Consider the following 23,625-nt stretch of genomic DNA (forward strand, 5'->3'; position numbering starts at 1 on the left):
GTTTTAACAACATATATTATTTATGGGTTTTTCGCTCCTTTTCCCCCTCTTCGGGAGGAGTTTCTACTGCGTTTTCAGAATTACACAGTGCCACATTTTCTGATTTTAAATTAAAATTGCAATCATTTTCCACATCCCAGTTTTAATTGCAAATGAGAAAGCTCGAGAGCAGCTTGGATAACTTGGGAGTGGATGGAGCTACTGACGCTTAATGGTAATTGAAAATGTTCAACAATTTGTTTCGATTTTGAACTTGGGATTTAATCGAATAATAGTAATAAGAGCAGCTTATGCTTTAGATTGCCTTTGATTATGTTTCTCCAAAACGGAATAAAAGTCGTGTTCCAAAATTTTATCTGATCAAATTGTAAATTTTGCTTTAACTGTATATACCATTGAATTTCTTCTAACTACCCCTTCTCCTATAACCGTTTAATCCCATCTGGTTTATGGTTGAAGACGCATTTTATAAAACTCATAAGTAACGAATGTGCTTACAATATCTTTACAAACTCCTAAATATCAGATTACCTTAAGATATCTTTAGATGAATAAAAAAGTTATTCTACCTATTATAATAATAGCAATGTATTTTCTACTAATTGATATTGTAAACATGATAAGGATATAGAATACTGGGGAAATTGCTTTCACAGATGTTCTCCATTTTCGCGATAGCAGTAAGTGGTATTTCTAATTTCTAATTAAAGGCCTCTGATACCGAGTGGTTTTACATAGATTTAAAAATAGAAGATCCGCTTTGATGTTTTGTGTTAAATGCTATATGAAGAATGGCTAAAGTGATCATTTAATTTTTTTTTGTTTGGCAATTTGTACTTATATCTCAATATTAAAAAATAGTTGTCTTGTACATAGCTTTTTATGTCTTTTCTTTGTAAACATTTAAGTCTAACGTAAAGTATGAGATATTCGAAGACTAGCAATAATGAGAATATTTGTAAGAAAATGAAAAAAATAATCGTTGCGCCAGAACCCTCAATAACATACTATTATTTTGCGTTTGGAGTAACCTTCAGTTTAGTTCTGCTCTTTTTTGCCCCGCACCTCACTTTTTGTTTTATGTTGATGATTAAAACTCATTTGCATAGCACTTCACATATCTATAGTATAATGAGGAGACACGAAAATAGTTGCGTGTATTTTCCATTACAATTTATTTGCACACATGTTCACATTCCAAACCTACTTATACTAACACATACAAGTATACTATATACACAAACACATTGCGCACATAACATTTATAAATATATTTACTTAACGAGAAAATAAAAACATATGCATTCTGTGTGTGGTTTGAAAACTAAGCTTCGAAAAACACGCAAAGGGCGCCCTTTTTCAAGAAGAATGCTGAACTACTACATTTAAATGTGTATTTATTTTGCAGCCGTTTATCATTTTATTAGCAAACAAACTATTGGATAAAAAGGCTAAAATATAAATCTAGACGTGTTAAAATTATCGCGGCAACAGGATATCATTTAAGGGCAAATGACACAAAGAAATGACTCGCTCATTTTTGTAACTTAATTAAGACTATTATTTAAATTGCTATGTCGACTTTATACACTTTAGTTTAAATTATCTTAAGGCGTACATACTAAATCACATGCATACTAGTAGTAGTATGCATAGTATGGACTGTTTGGCGTGCGCGCTCACATTTCCAACCCGTTCCTCGGGCTAGCCCAGTTTGTAAGTCTTTATCATTAATCTTGAGCACTAAATTTCTAAAGTTGTGTTCGTTTGCGTGGTCAGTACACTACGCTAGACCGGGAACTGCTGGGCCATCTGCTAGAAGTGCAGAATATTACTTGCGGCTACAAAGGTCCGTAGATGGGCTCCGAGTAGAGGACGGCGGGCATGGAGTAGCTATAGGAGGGAGTGTGCTCTGTCGGTGAGCGCAGACTTGCCTGAAGACTGCGTTTGCTGTGCTGCTTGAGTCTGTAATAAGATAAAGAAGAAATATAAGTTTTAGTTAAGCTTAACTTTTCTAAAATTATATACTGGAATAACCCATTTTTGTTCCTAATTTAACATGGATTCCTACTATAAGGCTGCTCGAATACAAAAATGGAAACCAATCAATTTTTTTAAAAGACATTTTTTAAAAGAAACTATACTATTTCCGAAAAAACGTATTGAATGCCACCAAAATTTATAAATTATTTTAAAATAACAAAATTAATCAGCAAACTAAGTTCGTCCAAAATTTCACTTAATCTTTACCTAAAACATGTTTGCAGTAATGCAAATGAAATATATATGTACTTTGAAATAATTTTAATGAATTTTAGATAACGTGTATACAGCATTCATTAAGCAGACCTATCAGTATATTTTACGAAAACGTATTTCCTTCTTTAAAAGAAAATAATCCAGAAAAATCAATATACCTTAGCTGGGGATATCCACAACTTTACAACATCGGCCTGAATATTCTTTCCATATTTGTATAAGGCAAGCTTTTAAATCGGATTGTTTAATTCATGAACAAAAGTATCAACTACTATTATTACTGAGAATTTAAATATTTGATAATGTGTATATTATTCCTAAAAACTTCAAAAAATGAATTGCCTATAGGTATCATTATTTTATGTTTATATAGTACTTTTAATTAATTTATGCAATTCATCAATATTCCATATTTGAATTGAAACAAAAAATGCCACTAGCTCAACTTTAAGAAGCTTTTCTAAAAATGAAAAGTTGGAGTAATACTGCTTCCGGTCAAGACTGCAAATGTAACTGTTTTAGAGCAAATAAAGTGAGTATTGCATCTGGACTTAATGTGATGTTATTAATAAGTTTCATTGAAAAACGTTTTTCTCGACAGGTCTCTTTGAAAAAGGGCGGTTACATTTGGATAAATTCCAGTATCATTATAAGGTAGCATTATTATTATTTATTGTATGAAATATTGCTTTCCATGCATACGAGTATATTGTAATATTTTATGCTATAATTACTGTATGTCCCGATATTTTTAGTAAAAGATTAATGAAGTTGAGGTTGTAGTTTGCTACTCACTTCTTCTTCAGGCAACAGGCTGTACAGAGAGCAACAAGGGCAGCCACTCCTATCAGCGCCGCAAGAAAGACCAGCCAGGCACCTGCAGATGTCAACATGCCGGCAAACAAGGCTGCAGTGTGGACCTTTCGGACCGAACAGGACTCCACTTCGCTCACTCCATGCGCCGCATAGATGTCGAGGAGCTCCTGACGCAGTTGCTGCGAGTTCATCAGCTTTTGCATTTCCTGCAGGGGCAAGGCCATGCCGTTGCGGAACATTTGAAAGCAGGAGCTCGTGGCTGTGAAGTCCAAACTCATGTCGGAACGCGTAAAGACCTGTGTGTCGAGCACATGCAGTTCCAAGCCTAGAGGTTTCAGCTTCTTCTGCAACTGCTCCTGGAATGGGCGAATGTTGTGCTGTATCTCGTTGGGAGGGCGTGCGAAAACAAATTTCAACAAGGACTTGTCCCGTATGACAAAGACCTTGAGATTATTGTGCGCATGGCGCTTTGGCAGAGCTGAGTTGTTGGCGGTCACACGCATCAGGAAGTAGCCATCGACGTAGTCAGAAAAGGAGCCACCAGTGCGTAGTTCACCCGTGCGATTATTGAGCGTGAACAAGTTTTGAAGATTTCCCATGGCGAGTTTGCGACTGCGCTTATAGAACTGTGGCACAAAGGTCACATTCTCAATGGACAGAGTAATCGGCGCGGCCTCGGCATCAGCATCTCGAGCCCGCAACGTGGTGACTACTGTGTCGATGGGCACATTAATCCGAATCCCCACGGTTGCGTCCTGCTGGTCGAATTGCGGCAAGTTGTCATCAATGTCCAACACTTTAATGGTGAGCCGCATATGCGAAGGGTCATGTCGATCGTAGGTATCGCCTATGAACTTAATGCCCGACTCGCCAACCTTTAGGCATTTAACTGTCAGCGTGAACGATTCAACGAGCTCGCGATCGATGGGCTGATTGGTCTTCAAAATAGCAACGCTTTCGTTGGTCCGTTCAATAGCAAAAAGCTGCTCGTTATTGCCTTCGATAATTACATAATCTATGGCTGCATTCTCCCCCAGGTCCTCATCAATGGCACTAAAGTTACCCACCACAGTGCCCGCCGGCTGCTCCTCGCTAACAGACAGCACCAAAGGGCCCTCGTCCTAAAAGAAATTAAATATTAAATATATGAATTAAATATGCAAGTCAAACTCAATCGACATACAACTTCTCTTGGAAATCTGGGCACATGATCATCCACATCCAGTACTTCAATCTGCAAGATGCGCGTCACCGACTGCTTCGGTTGTCCATTATCGCTGACCTCCAGCAACACATTGTACATGTTCTTTTCCTCACGGTCCAGCGATTGTCGCGTAGTTATCAGTCCTGTGTGCGTATCTATGGCAAACACTTCGGCATCGGGCGTATCCGGCAATATGCGATAAGTTATGGTGCCCGATGGCGTGCTGGCATCATCCGGATCGCTAGCCAGCACTTGGAAAACGGGCGCACCAACAGCAGCATTCTAGAAAAAATGAGATTTTGAACTCAGTAAATGCATAGCTACCATAGTCAGGCATGGAACCAACTTCTCTGCCTCCTGAATCTACCTCTTTAAAGATTGATTTCAGAATTTACCTTTAAGGGGCTTAACGCTTCTTTTTACTATTTCTTAAAACAAACAAAATATTCGATATACTAAAATACTTGTTCCTATAACATTTGCCTAATTAGTCTTACTATCGAATCTGAATGTTTAACTCACCTCCGTCACATTTGCCATTTGTCCGACTCGAGGCGATACGAAGTAGGGTACACCGTCGTTGGCGCTCACATCACCAATGAAGATTTGAACATCGACATCGGTTGAGAGTGTGGGCTGCTTGGGCACCTGATTTCCATTGTCCTGAGCACGGACAATCAGTGCGTAAGGCTCGGCACGACCTTTACCAGTCAGATTGCGACGCGTAGATATCAAACCGCTTTCTGGGTTGATCTTAAACAGACCGTTGGCTTCACCCTCGTTTGCAAGCTCGTAGCGCACTTCTCCACCGGGCCCCTCATCGGCATCGGTGGCCTGTAGCTGCAGCACAAACGTGTCTATGGGCGCATTCTCCGGTATTACTGTGCTATATTTCTTCTGTCCAAACTCCGGAGCATTGTCATTCACATCGAGAACATCGATAAGCAGTTCCACCACGCTCTGTTTGGAATCGGTGGGCTTTCCCGGAGAGTCCTCTGCCTTCACCTGCAGTCGGATGCGTGGAGTGCGCTCACGATCGATGGTCTGATTGCGGGCCACGATCACTTCCCCGGTGGTGCTGTTAATCTCGAAGAGCGCTGCATGCTCACCCTGCAGCGAATAGACAATTCTGTTATAACCCAAGAGCTCGTCGTGTTCATTGAGCGCCGCATCTTTGTCCTGTGCCTGCACTCGCATCACACTCTCTGGGTACATTTTGTTCTCTATGATGGTGGCGTGGTAAGAGCTTTGCTCGAATAACGGACTATTATCGTTTACATTCTCAACGGTCACGTTAACACGAGTAATAGTGCTTCTCTGACGATCAGCGGAAGTGGCCCGAACCTGCAACTCAAACTCAGCGCTACCACTCTCCGCCAGAGCTTCATAGTCCAAGCGCTTTTTCAGAATGATCTCACCAGTGCGCTCCGATATTTGAAAGTATTCCAATTCCTTTGGCTCTACCAACTCAAAGCTAGTAATCGGTTGCTCATTAACGGGATCTTCAGCTTGAAGTATGAACAGCGCGCTATCAATTGGCATTTCTTCCTTGATTTTAATATTGACAACTGGTCGAGAGCTCGTCCAGCCAGGGTTATTGAACACAGGATTGGTATCTTTGAACGATTGCACATAGACCGTAACCTCAGTAGTATCAACTTGCTCCTCCGGTGCCACTTCCGCATTCAAATCCCGAACAGCTACGGTAAAAATGATAATGGCTGCCACATCATGACGCAGCGTACTGTTCACGAAAATCTCGCCACTCTGGCTATCAATGCGGAAGGCCTCCTGCACCTTGTAGTTACTTCGATTGGCAATGCTGACGCCGGCTTTGGTGGTTGCCTTAACCAAGCCCTGCAGACTGTACTCTAGTCGGGAGTTGAGATCCTTATCTATAGCCTTCACCCGCAGTACGCTCTCGCCTATGGCGGTTCTTTCTGAAACATAGGCCGCATAGTTGGAGTGTTCGAATTTCGGTTTCTCATCGTTAATGTCTTTAACATTCACATAGACAGTCGTGGTTGCTGTTTCAGGTATGGGCACGCCCGCATCCACCGCATTCACAATAATCTCAAAGCTATTCATGTTAGAGTCGCGATCGATGCGTGATTGCGGTGAGACTGTGATCAAGCCGGAGCTGTAAGCAGAACGAAGGTCATTAATATTACAAGTTTCAGAGAGATCTTACGGACGCACTAAGAAAAGATTTTAGCGGAAGAAGCGCGGCATAAAAAAGATATATTTACCACTAAGTATGACTCTAGCTCTTTGTCATCCATTAACTCTCTATTAATCATTACACATTTTTTAAAATAACAGACATTGAAAAAGTTATATTCGATACAGAGAAATAAAGAAATGATTAGGCACTTATTTAAGTAAAAGATAACCCCTTTATAAAAATAAAATGGATAAACCTGCCTGTCCTAGAGGAACCTTTACTTGAAGTTGGGGCTTGTTTGACTTTCTGATTAAGAATAGTATTAATTTATTGTTGGACCCAACTTACATCTCATTTATTTGGAAGTTATCGTTGGCGCCCACAATTCGGTATCGTAGCAGGCTATCCAACCCATCGGGATCATGGGCAGATACTGTGGTAACATTGTAGCCTGGGGCTGCGTTCTCGGGTATGGAAACACGGTAGCTGGGTGGTCCCAATACTGGAACATTTTCCACATTCTGGAAATGACCTCTAAAAATGGGACGCTGATTGCCTGAGATGCCGACTCGAACCAACACTCGTGTGGTAGTGCTCAGTGGTGGTATACCTAAGGTAAATAAATTATTATCATCGAATCAATCGCAATTAGAGATTAAAACTCACCAAAGTCAGTTGCTGACACCTGCAGCTCGTACTCGCCCCGTTCCGTGTCCATTGAACGCGCTGCCTTCTGCAGCGTTATTTCGCCCGTCTCCTCGTCAATGCGGAACACATTTCCCGCAATGCTGTTCTCCGACACAATGGCATATTTCACACGCCCATTACCCTGACTGGGACCGTCGGCATCGCGAGCCCGGACGAAGAATTGTGGCTCGAAATTTGAAGCACCTTCGCGTATAGTTCGGCTGTACTCGCTGTTTTCGAAGCTCGGATGATTGTCATTCACATCAATGACATCTACGAACAGGTTGGCGTTTGACTCACGTCCTCCCCCATCGATAGCAACAACCGTGAGACTGTAGCTACTCTGCTGCTCGTAGTCCAGAATCTTGCGTAAATATAGGCCACCAGTTTCGGGATCCACGTAGAAATTCTCAGCGCCAAATCCCTTCAATATGTACTGCACATGTCCAAACTCCCCTGCATCCGCATCCGTGGCATTCACATAGCCGATGAGCTCATCGGCTGTGAGATTCTCTGGAGCCGCAAACCGGTAAGTTTGCTGAGCAAACACAGGTGAATTGTCATTGGCATCCAACAAATGAACTTCTACACGTGCTGTCGACTTTTCCAGTCCATTTACTGAGGCCACCAAATCGAACTCGAACTTGCGTCGAGCTGCGTCTGGTACATCATAATTCAAGCGACTCGAATTGACGACCTTCACGACAACTGGTGTGCGACCCTGCGCCTCGGCTGGCGCCACCTCAAAGACACCCGCTGATTGCCACACATCACGTAGACCCAGTTCATAGTGACTATTTTCGCCCATGTCGCGGTCGTCAACAAAAATTGAAAGGCCCGGTAGCGGCATGCCATTACCTAAATTCTCCGTGATCGAAACATTGAAGTGTGAATCATTAAATTCTGGTATATGGTCGTCTACGTCCGTTACTACGACGGTAACACGTGTGAGCGAGTAGTCTGAAGGTATTTCGCCATCAATGAGTTCCGTGGCGCGTATGGAAAACACATAAACCCCGCCATTCTGAAGTATTTCCGGGTTTTCGCGATCCAATGGCTCGTTCGTGGTCTGCAACATAGCAGTGCCATCTTTGGGATCACCATACGGGATCAATTCGAAGTGACCAAATGGCTCGTCCTCTAACGAAAGGAAAATATCACGAGGTATTCCGACATCCCCGTCAATGGCTCTAATGGTGAGAATGCTTATGCCTGCCGGCGTGTTTTCTGCCACGGTTGCCGAATATGGAGCATTTGTGAACACGGGCGGATGATCCTGCACATCGATTACATTAATGGAAATGGTGGCAAACGAGCTGAGACGATTCTCCGAAGCACTGTCCGATGCGATGACAGTCATAATGTACGAAGGTCTGCTCTCAAAGTCCAGCGGCTGCTTTAAAGCCACGCGTGCCGTGTAGTTACCCTTTCCCAGTTTGACAGCCCGGACCTCGAAGGTGTCGCAAATGTCGTTTTCCTGTACAGGATTTGAGATACGATTGACTTTTATTTAGTAGTGCTAACAATTTTAAACTATGTAATATCACAAAAGTGGAGAACGATTAGTATTTTTAAAATGAGCAGCGGTAGAATAATTTTGAACAGGGTCCGGTACTGATTGCAGTTACTTGGTTGAGGTGTTCACATCTAGTACAAGAGTTGGAAACATGAAGATATTGGCAAAAATACAAATTAGTTTAATTGCGTGGGTTTTGGACGAATAGCATTTTCCAATACCCTTTTTGTCCGAGAAAGGGGGTCTTACGAGTATATACATGTAAAGGAGATGTAGTAGATGGAGTTATTGGGCAAATGCTTTTACAAGAACAAAAGTTAAGCATTTACGTATAAAGATAGTTCAAGGACGTCTCTTGTTCTTTGATTTCTATGTTGAAAATAAATTGCAAATCTAGCTCTTTCACAATCGTAATAATTTAAGTGCAAAAGTTTCCACTGCTTATTTCGATGATTGATTCAATATTTTATCGCTTGCTCCAGTTCAATAAGATAAGATAAATTGAGATTTGATTCCATAGCGCTATCTTGCGAAGCTGCAACTTACCTCCACACATTTCAGTTGCACCTCCGCATTGATGCCCTCATCGCGATCCATGACAATAATCGGCGGTTCGATGGTCAATTCAGCTCCCACGGGCAGCGATTCGCTGACACTCGCCGAGTACGGGCGTCCGTAGAAGGTTGGCACATTATCGTTGTAGTCGCGGACTGGAATCTCACGGCGCAGCGAGACCGTATTTGGTTCGGTGCCATAAACACCCTCATCCGTTATGCTGATAATCACCTCCACAATGTCTTGGGCCTCACGATCGAGCTCCTGGCGCAAACGCACAACTCCCGTCTCACGATCCACTGAAAAAACTGGGCCGGATATACTGTACTTGAGACGTCCGCCCTCCGGGTCGATGCCTGACGTGAGCATGGAAGAAAAGTGTAACAAATTAGTTGAGTACGAGTTGACAAAGAACGCACGCGACTTGGTAATGTCTACATAAAGGTGTGAGTTCGTTTGTATACATAGCTCTGTGTAAATGGCAGTAAAAGCAGTTTGTCGCTTGCCACTTTAATTACATTCGCTCTCGTGTGTGTGTGTGTATATTTATATGTGTGTGTGTATGTAATTTTTACTGTTCATGGAAGTCGTTCAGTAGTACTACGTTTGGCGAGTGTTTCTGTAAAGAGCGTGTGAAAAATGCTAATTAAGTTCCCACAACCTTATTCATGGCGTTTCTAGTCTAATGCTCTCTGACTTTTAATGGCCTCGCCAGTTTAGTTGGGCGTGGAAATGGTGTTGCTGCCTCATCTGTAAGTTTGGTCATAAACCTATGTACATATGTATTAACAGTAGGGTCTAAGTAAATGCAAGTGCCGGCGCTGGTGCTGGTGCTGATGCTGGTACCGTTTCCCTACAAATTCTGTGACCCATTCCAGTCATACGAAATTTCTCTTTCTTTCTCTTCTGCCTTTTTTGCTCCCTCTAATAACAGGAAACTCACATGCATACATATTTACAATATTCATGCATCAAAATTCCAAAAAGAAGAAAAGAATCACTGCTGGGGGCAGGCACGAAACCCATTAGAAAAGAAATAGACGGGTAAAAAGAAAGAAAAACAAATGGCCTACACGTCCCCGTCGCACCGCGCTCCAAAAAGCTTACAGAAAAAACAAACCCTAGACATAAATACGAGTACATCGTCTGCAACTCCAGACTAAACAAAACAAGAAATAACCAAATAAAAAAATAAAAAAAGACACGGCTTTTGGCACAAACACAGATTTTTCAAGTTTGCTTTAAACATTTTGTGACCACGACGGGGAAGATTCGGTTGGGACTGACAATTGCAGCACGACAACGAATACGAAAATATACAAGCCACAAAACGGGAAGCAAACAACACGTTCTCCAGCTTACACCAACTTACCAATTGTGGTTGACCGGCTGGCCGTCTGGCTAGCTAGCTGGCTGCCTGGCAGTCCAGTCGAATGGGTGTCTATCTACTATGTCCATAAGACTGGCCCCATGCATTGGCGCGTGAGTTGTTGTTTCCACTTTTAATGTACATAATCATTTTTGTACATATTTCTTTTTGGACTTTACACATTTTTCATGATTTCTTGCCACCGTACGTGTATTGGCGTGATTCAGTCTATGCTTGGTTGCCGTCATCAGCGGCCTCTCTTTTTTGAGGCGTGGAAATTTGAGTTGGCTCTGTAATTGCATCTATACTTATGTACTCGTACTCATATGTATGTTGAACAGCTTTTCTACTTTTCACTTAATCGAAAGAAAAAAATACAGACGACTGACGAGCACCTGAGGTTGTTGGTAAGAAAAATAACTTGTGATTTCATGCTTGGCCAAGCGTATTTGTTAATATTTTGTTATTTATTACTGCGCATGGAAACAGAAAACGAAAATCACCCGTAACACCTCATAGCCTTCCAGCTGGGTGTACGTGCAATAATTAACATTACTACAGTATTTATTTTTTATGCTCTGTATTTATGGATATTGGTCAGATCTTTTTAACCGCCACCCAATCATTACCGAATAATCAAATAAAACCATTCTGTCTGAATTAAAATCTTACCAAACTACACTACACATCACTTATTTTGAATATAAAAGGGATTTAAATAAAACATGTAAGCAATTATGTGAGTTTTGATGTTGTTGGATTTCATAAAAATTAGTTTGTGGGTTTGTGGAAATGTATCTACGCATTTCAATATAAATTTATAATATTGCCCAAATTTATATCAGAAAAGGAGGAATTTTAATATTATTTCTACACTAAGTCAAGATAACATTATATTGATTACTATTACAATATACATTCATATAGTATATCGATCAAGAGGTTTTCTATATTGTTAGCACATTACTATTAGAATATAAATACATACATATACTATGATTCCCTTTAACGAACAGACAAAAGCTTTTGTTTCAATTCGCATTTTTCCGTTTAAGATTTATTTAACATATATAATATCTTAAGGTTCTGCCTATGGTTATATACTCGTCGGGCAACAACAGCTGTATCACCTTTCGGGACTGACAGGTGATGTAAAATTATAAATACTCTCCACAATATTCTTAGTATGCAGTTCCAGTCCCACTACTTTTATAAATAAACAAGTTATTGAAACATAAAATATTTTTATGTAATTAAGTTTACCAATACTGATCTGGGGGTTTTTTGCGAATACGGATTTAAAAAATATATTTTAAAATAACACTTTTTAGAGTATAAATTTCTTACACTCATGAGGAGTTCAATGTTGTACGTTTTTTAATTTTTGGGCACATCAATAATAACAAGATACTTTGATAAAAATGCACTTTGGGTTCACCCCTATATGTATCATACTAAATACTGCTTTGCTCTTTCCAATAATTACATTCAAACAGAAAACAAACATGTTTATACAAAAAATACAAATAGCAAAAACAGTAAAAGTGAATTAAATTATCTTGAAATCTAACAAAATATATACTAGTATATATATTATCTATGAATTTGAATAAGAAAATAATATCTACTTGAGACAAAAGACGCTGCAAAAAGCATTGAAGAAAGTCAAATATTTTGAGAAAAACGTTTTTTGTTTTCTATATTTTGTTTGTCAGCATTATCAGCGTTTTATTTTTCAGTTTCCCTAGAATAGTGCTGTTTTGTTTATCAATTCAAAAATTCTCTTTAAAGCACGCCTCATATCTGTTTCCCCATTTTGAAGTCTGATTGCAGACCCAACATTTGAGCGTAAAAGCAAAACGAGTTCAACTTTGGGAAATTGTTTTTGTTAATTATATTAAAGACAATGGCATATCTCTAAATCTTCACATCTAATTTATTAGAGGCTTGTAGTTGGCACTAGTGTCGGACCCAGCCCCAACTAGGTCAAGGCAACTAGCTTAGTCACTCTTTTTATGAAACTATAGCATAATATGCAAAGCTATAATTTACCAGACACTATCCATGTTATGTAACTTTATTCATGGCTGCCAATCAAAGTATTGAATTATATCAAAGTATGCGCTCGTTTCAATTGCTTCCTGCCCACAATTTAGCAAAAGCAATTTTAGCATTTGTGGCCAGTTTTATGTGGCAGTCTTATTGCTTTTGATTTTCCCCCACAACTTAGTTGGAGCTCGGCGTTTTGTCGTTTTCCATGAAACTTTTCATTTCAAACGCAGCTAGCTGTAAACGTGTTTTGTATCTCACGGATGCAGCTTGCAAAACCAACCAACTAAGAGGCCGCTCACCCAACGCACCACATCGAAACAAGCACATACACATACACACACACACACACACACACACACACACAAACTATAAAGATGCATTACTAACACACATCGACATTCATTGAGCTTCCAGTGCAATTTGGCACACGCGCAACGCCAACAGAGTCGACTAAAACAATGAAGTTGATGAAGTTGCTCCGGCGCGACCCACCGATGGTGATGGTGATGGCATCGAATTGCAGAGCCCAGGCAACTGGAACTGGGCTTCTGTGTTAGGGTGTCAACGGCATGGCTATCACACTTTTCAGAAAAACATGATCTCGTGCAGCTTTTGTTTGACTGCAGTTGCCGCTTGCCGCTTTTGTTGAATAATAAGCAGCGACGAAATGTAATACCCGACACTCTCATACGAGTTGGTAAAGTGTTAAACCACAAGCTGCACTCTTAATGAGCTGGCAGCAGTGGCTTTCGAAAGGAAGCGATTGCACCATACTAATGCTATCACTAACACTGCGAATAGACAGACGACTTACCAGCCTACACACTTCTTAATGGAGCTGGTGATGTCTCATGGTCCGACCAAGTAAAAGTTTCGCACGTTCTAGCTGCAAATAAAAGTGAGCGCGCCTGGCCATTATCTCTGGCAAATGGCCAGCACTTGCATCTAATGGCACCACAACAATTGCCGACCACAATTGTGGTCATTACCATTGTCATTATCGTGGCTATTGCTTTATATCTACATATGTGTATTGCAAATACGCATATACGTGTTCGAAGCCATTTCCGCGTGCTAATTCATATTAATGCACACATACATACTCGTAGATACTCGTACATTCACGTAATTGTATTTAAACAACTCTCTTCATTTTTTGTCTCCGGCATTTACATGGTAATCTGATTGATTTGCTGCCCAAATATCGTCAACAAACCGCATTCTTATGCATACACCGATAATGCAAAGTAAACAAATCCGAAAAATAATCAGTGCAACCGCTTTTCACACAAATTCTCGTGCACACGCCATAATCACTATGTTTATACTTGTAGGTTTATAAAATCTAAATTGACTGTGTTTATCAGTTAACTGAAAATTTCGCTTCCCAATTTTTTTATAATCTGCTTCAAATTTGTAAGTTTTACCATTTCCTACAATGCGCATATCCAATATCGTTTAAGACAGTCAAAAGTGAAACTGATTGGTGATTTCACTTAGATAAGAAGGAATTATAAAATACAAATTTGTTTATGCTTGATATATACTTGTATATATATTGAATATTCTACTATGATATTTAACTGTGATACTACAAATTTTGATTAGAGAGTAAAATGTAAAATAACATTTAATCAATTGCTCGAGTATCTAAGAATCCAACCAGGTACAAAAAAAAAAGTAACCCTTTAACCAGATAGTGGAACTCTGCGAAGATAAGTCAAGAATATTTCCTTCAGATAGGTATTAGGAAAAGTTAAGAGTGGGGTTATCTCAATCTAAGCTATAATTCCATTTTTAAGACAACTACTATTAGAAAAAGTTCAAAAAACATTTATGCATAAATTACACATTTTTCATATCAATTTTTATACCCTGTATTCGAGAAGTCTAAACGCCAAGTGTCCGTCGATATGAATTCCGAGAACTTTTGAGCCTCACTATATCATATAGTTTCCATAGAAATCATCCGTTTATAAATTAATCTTATTTTGTCTTTTCATAACCCAATGTCTTAAAATCTCAAAAATAGATAAACAATATCATCAAGCAGTTGTTTTAGTTAAAATCATCGCATCTTTATACTTGTATGAAAATTATCAAATTGCTTTTAAAACATAAAATTCGTCGATATTATTACTTTTACGACTTCAATGTTATATTGTTGTTTAAAATTAGTAAGTGTTGAACAATTTTGAAGACAACAATTTTAAGAAAAGTTTTTTTTTTTTTGTATTATTCAATTCGGAATTTGATGTTTACCCAACGCGCAAAGAAATTAAGTAATACTTTTTAGATACTTTTCTTACTAAATATACGAGTATATTCTTAATATAGTATAAAGTTAGTTGCAATCTTTTTCTACCGCTTATAGCGACTTGTAAGAGGAATAGAGCAGTGTATAATTTATGGATTTTCGCTCAACCCACCTCCTTAAATCTAATATAGATATATATAATTTAATGTAAGCAATATCCATCACTGTATATGTACATGAAGAAATATTAAATACAAATCATACACAGTAGTGTGTGGACAAACCCCCAAATATAACGCCACGAGGTTACGAGTACGCCAAAGTAGGTGGTGTTGTGGCGAACCAAACGCTTAATTTTCAGTTACGAGTACTATGAAGTGAGTTTTGAAAGTCAGCAACGGTAATTTGAGGCATAAAAGTCAACTTACAAAACAAATACAACAACGTCAAATGACCAGAGCAGTAGGTGAAGAGCGCGTTGAACTGCATATGCATAGATGTAGGTAAGTATATAACGGTGTATATAACATATTCAATTATGTACTTATTTCATCTTAATAAATAGACAAGCAACGAACTAACAACGAACTTGCACACTTTTGCCATTGAGCCACTTAATCAGAAGACAAAAAGCTGCAGCTATGCCAAATAAGCAAACACACACCAATACATATAGGTATGTATATAAACATGTACATATATAAAAAACTTTTTGCAGCAAGTGAAAGGCAGTGGCCATTCGGTCACCACAGCGCCCACTAATTGCGTGGGAATGGGGTTTTTGTTTTTCACATTTTGCCACCATGCAGCGTAATTAAATAATTTTTAGTTATGAAACGTGACCATTTGTAACTTTTTGCGTAGCTATTAATTACAGTTGACCCTTGCATTCAAACACATGCCAACCACGACCTCTGCACCATATCTGAGTAGAACTATTCATAGTATAGTAGTATTCTACAAAGGCCGACATACTATACAACCTTCTGTTTCGAAGGAAAATAAGAAAAAATATCTGTATTATAATATTGCCATGTTACTGTTGCTTAATCAACCGATTTCATTAGAGTTCTGGTATTTTTATGGATATTATTGGGTTCAGCTTCCAGGTATCTAGAGAAACTACAGAAGCACACAAAATTTGTATAGAGTTGATAATGTCATCTTTCGTTTCTTTATCTACATATCGTTTTCTCTAGCATCTTATGACTATTATATTATTATATTCGTACTTTTATTTACTCACTAGCTATTGCCAAGATTTTAATTAGGCGATAATATCCGAATCTAAACGAATCTAATTAATAAAATAACACAAAATACAAACTGATAAGCAAATGGCGCATAATTTTGAGCTCAAAGCGGCAAAGACTTTTACTTTCACCGAGCAAAAAAGTTAAGTATTTTGCATAAGAATGAACGCAGCGATTCATGTATATAGAGATATTTAATCCTGCTTCCCAAATATATATATATTAATCAAATTTAAACTTAATTACGCGGCTTTTCTTTTGATATTAAATTTGATTTATAATTCACAAGTAATTGTAGCGTAAGAACCGTAAGAGCATGCTATATTGCCGTAAACAGCAACTGGAAGATAGCGACACACAACCGGAACATCGGATAAATGGGGACATTAGACTCTGTGACTCGACACACTTTTGGAGTTTCGTGTAATGGTAGCCCATTTCAGCTTCAATTCTCATCTCTTTTAATGTGTGTTTATTTTTTCCCAATAATCAATCATTGTTACTCACCTTTTAGCTGATAAACTGGACTGCCGACTGGCGTGTGCTCCGAAAGGCTGAACCGCGCCATATCTCCAGTGCCGGCCACGAATTGAGGCGGATGATTCAACAGCTGAGCCTTGGCCAGACCGAGGCAGCTGCAACCGAAGAGCAGCAGCAACTTGAGCGGCAACATGTTGCTGTTGCTAATTTAATGCCGTTATTTATTTATCTATCCGTTAGCTGGAATTATTTCTTCTTTTTTTTTGGTATTTTCTTTAGCATTTAGCACAACACTTGGCACAATCCACCGAACAACATTTGCTTTTGTTTTAAGATTATTATTGTGTTGACTGTCCGCATGAAAAAGTGTGAATATTCGGTTAATTAAATAAAGCATTTTAAGTTTCAATGCTACAGCAGCACACCCAGACAGCCTTGGACAGTTTATCGTAAAAGTATTAACAACAACAATGACTTCAACAACGCAGCCCATTTGCGCCAACTCAGCGAAACGGGCACTACGAAAAAGTCGCCCGCGTCTGCATATTTTCAAATTCATCGGCTAAGTAGTCTCTGGCATTTGAAATGTTGTTCAGTTGACCTCAATGGAAAAGTCACGCATGCGCGTAACTTGGACAGTGTTTAGTGAATTTGGATAGCTATTAAAAACGCATTGTTTCCCAATTTTGGTAAAATATTCTAAATGAATGCTGAAGAAATTTGCCTGTGCTAACAATTTCACTTTACACTATACTACTTGTATATGCTCGTACGCACACACATGTGAAAAGTGGCACATAATTATGAGGATGATGATGATGCTGATGCTGCTACCAATGATTGGACGGACGGGCGCTGCTCAGACCAAACGATTGGCAAATGTTGCGATGGCTTTCTCGCACAGCAGCCATAAAGGCCATAAAGAAAGCAAGCAGCCGAACACCGAAATGTGCAAAAGCAGCTCAAATAAATAAACGCGAAAACGCAGAACTGGTTGCTGTGCAAACACAGGCTCAGGCGCATACTAGTATGTACATACCGACATATATACGATATGTACATACATATAGTAGTATTTGTGTACATTCGAATCTGTGTATGAGATACACAGCACGTTATGTGCGCTATGGCTGTGCTTGGCAAAAGGAAGCAAACACAACTGACGGTCAAAACAATGGATGCAAAAAGAAAAATATGTAAATGATTGCAACCAAGTTCTAGGTGACGAGGTGACGAAGTAGACTCCTTTAAATGCTTCCTGTTGACTGCATACTTTTAAAAGAGCCTGGTAAGTAGCGTTACTCCCAATAAATGCTTACTTCTATTCAAAAATTGCTACAATTCGACACTGCGCTGCAAAAAAAAAACGCAGCGCAAATCACACACTCATACACAGACTATTAAGTACACAAAAAAGTATGACGCCAAGTCCGAAACTTGATCTTGCCTGACCGCCGTCGCTTTAATATTTTGTGTAATTCTTGAAATAAATTCGCTCCGAACGCGGTCACATGCGAATTGCAAGCGCGATAAACGTCTGGACGGCCCAACGCTCGCTCAACTTCTGTTTTGTGGTCGTTTTACCTGTTGCCGTTGCCGCCTGCCATTCTTGGCCAACTGCTCGCTGTGTGCGGGTCTTGAGAAATACTGGTTTTATGTTATTGCCGGTTTTGTTTTGATACTCATTCCGCGCATGCGCACCGCTCTTTTGGCAATGAAATCCACGACCCGATCTTAACAAGCTACTGAGAATGCCCAAACATCGAAGGTGGCGTTAATTCTGGCTCCGAGTGCCTCATTCTTTAGACTCTCATTTGGTTAGCAGAGGCAAGAACCACCGACACTATACGATATATACGATCTCTCTCTCAATTTAGTAATATTATTGAGTTAGTGAAGACATGTACTGCAACATCTTTTAAATGGAAAAACAGTATTTTTTTAAACTCATAAACCTTAGCTCAGTGTTGCGATTGAAAATTTTACCTTTAAAAGAAGTTTTGGTAAAGAATTTTAAAGTTTTGGAATCATGAACATGAGTAAGTTGGGAAATATTTGTTTGAGGTAACATTTTAGAATTTTAAGTTGACACGCCTTTTATAGGTTTGCTACTATTTCTGGCGCTTGTTCTGATATTTTTAACATCGGCACTTATTACGACCTCTTATCAGCAGAACGAATCGATATAGTCATGTCTGCTTCTTATTCGGCTCGCTTGCTTGCTTCTTCGTTTAAAAGCTATCGCACTAAAGTTTTGAGCTTACGCTGTTTATTCCTACCAATTGAGAACTGATATCAATTTTTACCCTGATTTCATTTTTGAGATTCAAACATATTTGATTCAAGTGAGAACAAAAGACGATAAGACCACGGCCTTATCTGCATTACAATTTTTAAATATCTTGACTTCCACTGCAAGTAAGTTAAAAATGTATTAAGCTGTATGTTGTTAAAACAAAAATTGTTAAATTTGATAGTTGAAAGAGTTTGTTAGATTGACAAAACTGTTACCCAATACGTACAACTGGAACCTTTTCATATCTGATACAAACATAATCGCAAATTTTTCATAAATCGTTTACTCTCAGCCTCTCACGCCTGTCGCCAACAAAGGTGCTTTATTAATAATTTGCAGTCGACATCATAAGTAGCTGGCACTAATCGTAAGTAGCAAAATCAGCAAAGATCCACATGATCATGCTTACGAAAGATGATATCATGGTTTAATGCTAGTATTGCTACCAAAAGCTCTATAACATTGCCAAAAAGAAGATAATGATCGAATGAATGTTAGCGATTAATGTTTGTCAAAAATTATGACTTCAATATGCATATCAAAGCACCTTGAATCGTTGTTTAACAAATTTCACTTTCATTCGTGTTCAACAAGAGCCGTAAAAGTATGACAAGTATTTCTTATAATATTCTTGTTAACCATTTGCCCATCATTGGATTCAGCATTTATACTTGTACCTAATTAATAATTGAAAATCCTTCATAAAAGCAAAAGCGAAGACGCACCAAACAAGTTTATCTTCTCTATCGTATTGGAGTAGGTCGCCTATAAAAGCAGACAGATTTCGGTAGTGGTCAAGCACTCGTTGTTTGACTACCGCACGGAAAACTCAGATACAATATGAAGTTCATCATTCTTTTCGCTGCTCTCTTCGCCGTTGCTCTGGCTGCGCCCGCCCCTGATGCAGAAATCCTACGTCAGGATTCCAATGTACAGCCTGATGGCTACAATTTCGGGTAAGCTTTTGACATCATGAATACGACTGTCGACTAACTCAAACGAATCAATCTTATGTACATCAAATATTATCCGTCGCACAGTCTTGAACTCACCGATGGCACGAAGAAGGATGAGCAGGGAAGTCTTAAGAACGTTGGAACCGAACAGGAAGGCATCGAGGTGCGCGGCTCCTACTCTTGGGTGGATGAGAAAACCGGCCAAACATACACCGTTAACTACATTGCCAATGAGAACGGCTATCAGCCCCAAGGAGCCCATTTGCCCCAGTAAATAAAATAATGTTTAAGTAAAAAATAAATGTTTTATTTCAAACTTTTAACGCCCTGTATCCGGAGAATGAAGCTTAGACGCCACGTTTGATTGTTATAATCGGTAACGGATGGACATAATTGCTGGGCCATCCGTGTGAACATTGATAACTTTTATTTTTCGATTCAATGTGTTCTGAAAGTATAATTTTATCAGTACACTCCATCATATGATTCAAAACAAAAGTCCTTAGTCGCAACAAATTGCATTATTATTGCGACATCGAAACAGTGTCTAGTATTTATAAAGATATTTTGTTCACATTTTTTTTAGCTTTATGACTGTTTCAGCTTATAGTATAAAAGTAAAATAGTTCGATTCGAGAAAAACTCTAAATTTCCTAGAGCATTAACTCTTTCATAATACAAATCTCATTAGAGGTGCTTACAATTGAATGGTTATTTAATAGAATAATCAAATCTTATTGAGATTCCGATTATTCTGTATCGGTGTAATCATGTCATGAGCTTTTTATATACGAGTCTCCCACAACAGAATACAACACTATTTAAACAGTAAGCACAAAATCGTGCAGATAATTGCTGCTTAGAAATTACAGAAAATGTCAATTTACGAAACACCTGAACACTTGATTTCCAGCATCAATACTTTTAACTGCTGCTTAAAGTATGTATTTGTAAATATTGAAACGTCTCCAAGAATCTATTTGATTCAGAAATTGATTTAAAATGAATGTTTAATATTTTTATTTGCTACATATATACAGAGCACTAGGTTCAAGTACTAACATTTAAATGATTTATACTCGCAAATTATGATTATTAATTACTTTCAAATTTAAATATCATCCTTCACTGAAGACTCTGCCATGTTTGCAAGAATGCTCAACGGTAATATGACAATTATTTTCACATATTTCCGCGCTAAATGATTTTTGGTGTTGCAATTAAACGACCCAATTACTTTTTAACTAGAATCATTTTCGCCAGTCTGAGACTCTCCAATGTTTCTTTTAATCCAATTTTATGTATATGTATGTATATGCACATATCTAGAAATTATCTTCAAAGGGACCAAACATTTGGGACGATAAATTAATGCTTACGATTATCTTGGTATACTTATCTTATATTGTTGCACAACCTCTACCCACTACGTCAGATAAATAGAAAAGTCTATTATTAAACCAAAAAAAAAAAAAAATAAAAACAATACATAGAAAATCATAACCAAGACATAAGCCGGAGAAAACATCAAATTTATTTGATATATGCATATCTCGATCGCTCGATCCACAAACGCAAACATTTATAATAAATATGATGGGATTCGCTCACCATTCTTTTGTATCAGTAGAAAAGAACATTTTTGACAGAAAAGTAAATTATAATGTGTATATTATAATGTGTATAACGAATTTGTTATTTTGACAAAACAATTTTAGAATTGCATTGAAAGTGATTTGTGCCTGTGTGGGGAAAGCTTAGTTGAAAGCTTTATCAAGAATCAACGGACAGTAAAAAGCAGCGTTGATTAGCGTCAGCACAAAGCGGAGGCATAAACCATTTACTTATTCGTATTCATCAAGCCCCACATATGGATTAAAATCACTGCGATGACACCAAAATGAATGCTGACGACGCAAGATTTAAAGATTTGTCTCACTTTATATAAAAATATGGGGCTAAGGGGTTTTAATATGGGGCTTTAAAATAGCACATGAAATAATAAACTTTGTGTTCGGAAATAATGTGTTAAGTACGTAACTGTTATGTATAAGGTATAAACTGTACCCAAAATATGCATGGATTTTGAATCATTAAAGCTAATACAATTTCCAGTTACTTGTCTAATATTATAAGAAAACTATAAGGAAAATCGAATAAGCATATAGCAACATTTAAAGTTAAAGTTCAACAAGTCTGCAAGCTCATAAACATAACCAGCTCTAAGTTAATCAATCTGCATAAGTTTTGCATACATTTAATAATAATTAAATTTTATTTTACCATTTATGAGAGAGTATTATTCATCCGAAAACAAAAACAATTTTTGGCAAGTCGTTGTTTTTTTTTTGTTGAACTTTTTTGGAGAATCTAAAATATTTTCTTTTGTACTATTATTTTTTATTTCCCTATTCATTTAATTAAAAAAATCAAACTAAAAATGTACATATATTAATGCTACATCTTAATGCTCACTACTATCAACAGCAAATTAAACTTTTATTCCGTTTTCTATCTCAAGAGATGCATTTATACAAAATTTATCGATTGCACAAACGGAACTATGCCCATTTTTGAGAACTTTTGAACTAGACAATACTTTAGCCACAATTGCAAAATAAAACATATACCTTACGTATATATCCGACCAAATAGATAATATAAAAGAAAAAAGACCACATCCAGAAAAATGTTAAGTTATTCAGATATCCCAATAACATATTTTAGTCGAACGGATTTAAAATGTTTATATTTATAGAGAATGCCAGTTTCCAAACGTGTTTTTTTATATATCACCAAAGACTGGATTATAAATTTATTTCATTCTTTACTGTATAACTTTTTCTTCTGAATAAATACAATTTTCCTAATGGATTGAGGTTTCATATTTTCCTTATAATATACAAGTATATTGAGTTTTTAATACCATTGCTGACAATATGTTAAATTAAATTTTTGGAAAAATAAACTTCATTTATTATATTATTAAAATGCATATAATTATTGTGCAGGTCACGACCACTGTTACTTTCATGCATCTTCAATGCTCGTTTGATGCCAAAATCCTCTTTTTTTATTGTTCTCGTTAAGCAGCGGGCGGGTTTTAGTTTCTATTTCCATGTACATATGCAAATGAGAGCGTCATTGTATTTTGTTAAGTTATATACTTATTAATATTCGGATGACATTTGCAATATGATGGTTAAACTAGCTGTGGCAAATGCATTCAACTCTTGATCGGTGAAACTAGTTTAACTTGTGTAGCATATGCTTCGGTTACCTATAAAAAGTCGCGAATTTTGGCAAAAGTCAAGCATTCGTTGTTCGACTGACCTACGAAAACTCAACTGAAAATGAAGTTCATCATTGTATTCGCTGCTCTCTTCGCCGTTGCTTTGGCTACCCCTATCAACGATGCATCGATCATCCGTCAGGATTCGGATGTGCAGCCTGAAGGCTACAAGTTCGGGTAAGTTATCTAGAAACATAATTGAGGACATAGTATTAAATTAATTCTCATGCCACCGTAAAGAGTTGAAACCAGCGATGGTACAGTAAGGGATGAGGATGGACAGCTGAAGGACGTCGGAACAGAACATGAGGCCATCGTCGTGCACGGCTCCTACTCCTGGGTGGATGAGAAAACTGGTGAAAAATTCACCGTGACCTATGTTGCTGATGAGAATGGTTTCCAGCCACAGGGCGCCCATATTCCCGTTGCTTGAATAAATTAAAAAATAAATAGAAGAGTTTTATTGAAC

At 38.1% G+C, this 23,625-nt stretch overlaps 3 protein-coding genes across 3 annotated transcripts; 2 read left to right on the forward strand and 1 right to left on the reverse strand.

Moving 5' to 3' along the window:
- Window positions 1-1,148: 1,148 nt before the first annotated feature.
- Window positions 1,149-18,119, reverse strand: LOC115632788 (cadherin-23). The gene is made up of 9 exons (XM_030530040.1): window positions 18,065-18,119; window positions 16,640-16,962; window positions 9,193-9,557; window positions 7,110-8,607; window positions 6,792-7,053; window positions 4,802-6,419; window positions 4,259-4,561; window positions 3,055-4,196; window positions 1,149-1,965 (listed from the first exon to the last, which is right to left on the reverse strand). Exons 2-9 carry the CDS (start codon window positions 16,803-16,805, stop codon window positions 1,842-1,844), a joined length of 5,478 nt encoding a protein of 1,825 aa, XP_030385900.1. The 5' UTR covers window positions 16,806-16,962; window positions 18,065-18,119; the 3' UTR covers window positions 1,149-1,841.
- Window positions 18,120-19,748: 1,629 nt separating this feature from the next.
- On the forward strand, window positions 19,749-20,138 carry LOC115632708 (larval cuticle protein 65Ab1-like). The gene is made up of 2 exons (XM_030529950.1): window positions 19,749-19,864; window positions 19,949-20,138. Exons 1-2 carry the CDS (start codon window positions 19,749-19,751, stop codon window positions 20,136-20,138), a joined length of 306 nt encoding a protein of 101 aa, XP_030385810.1.
- Window positions 20,139-23,217: 3,079 nt separating this feature from the next.
- LOC115632510 (larval cuticle protein 65Ab1-like) lies at window positions 23,218-23,589 on the forward strand. Its single transcript, XM_030529700.1, has 2 exons — window positions 23,218-23,333; window positions 23,397-23,589. Exons 1-2 carry the CDS (start codon window positions 23,218-23,220, stop codon window positions 23,587-23,589), a joined length of 309 nt encoding a protein of 102 aa, XP_030385560.1.
- Window positions 23,590-23,625: the final 36 nt, after the last annotated feature.

The sequence above is a fragment of the Scaptodrosophila lebanonensis genome, unplaced genomic scaffold (assembly GCF_003285725.1).
Source record: "Scaptodrosophila lebanonensis strain 11010-0011.00,11010-0021.00 unplaced genomic scaffold, SlebRS2 tig00001415-arrow-pilon, whole genome shotgun sequence".
Lineage (NCBI taxonomy): Eukaryota > Metazoa > Arthropoda > Insecta > Diptera > Drosophilidae > Scaptodrosophila > Scaptodrosophila lebanonensis.

Coding starts and splice junctions, on each gene's coding strand:
- LOC115632788 (XM_030530040.1), bottom strand. CDS start 16,805: ATGTTGCCGCTCAAGTTGCTGCTGCTCTTCGGTTGCAGCTGCCTCGGT. Junction 6,420..6,791: donor AACTTCCAAATAAATGAGAT/GTAAGTTGGGTC, acceptor TTCTGCTTACAG/CTCCGGCTTGATCACAGTCT. Junction 1,966..3,054: donor GCCTGTTGCCTGAAGAAGAA/GTGAGTAGCAAA, acceptor ATCTTATTACAG/ACTCAAGCAGCACAGCAAAC.
- LOC115632708 (XM_030529950.1), top strand. CDS start 19,749: ATGAAGTTCATCATTCTTTTCGCTGCTCTCTTCGCCGTTGCTCTGGCT. Junction 19,865..19,948: donor CCTGATGGCTACAATTTCGG/GTAAGCTTTTGA, acceptor TCCGTCGCACAG/TCTTGAACTCACCGATGGCA.
- LOC115632510 (XM_030529700.1), top strand. CDS start 23,218: ATGAAGTTCATCATTGTATTCGCTGCTCTCTTCGCCGTTGCTTTGGCT. Junction 23,334..23,396: donor CCTGAAGGCTACAAGTTCGG/GTAAGTTATCTA, acceptor GCCACCGTAAAG/AGTTGAAACCAGCGATGGTA.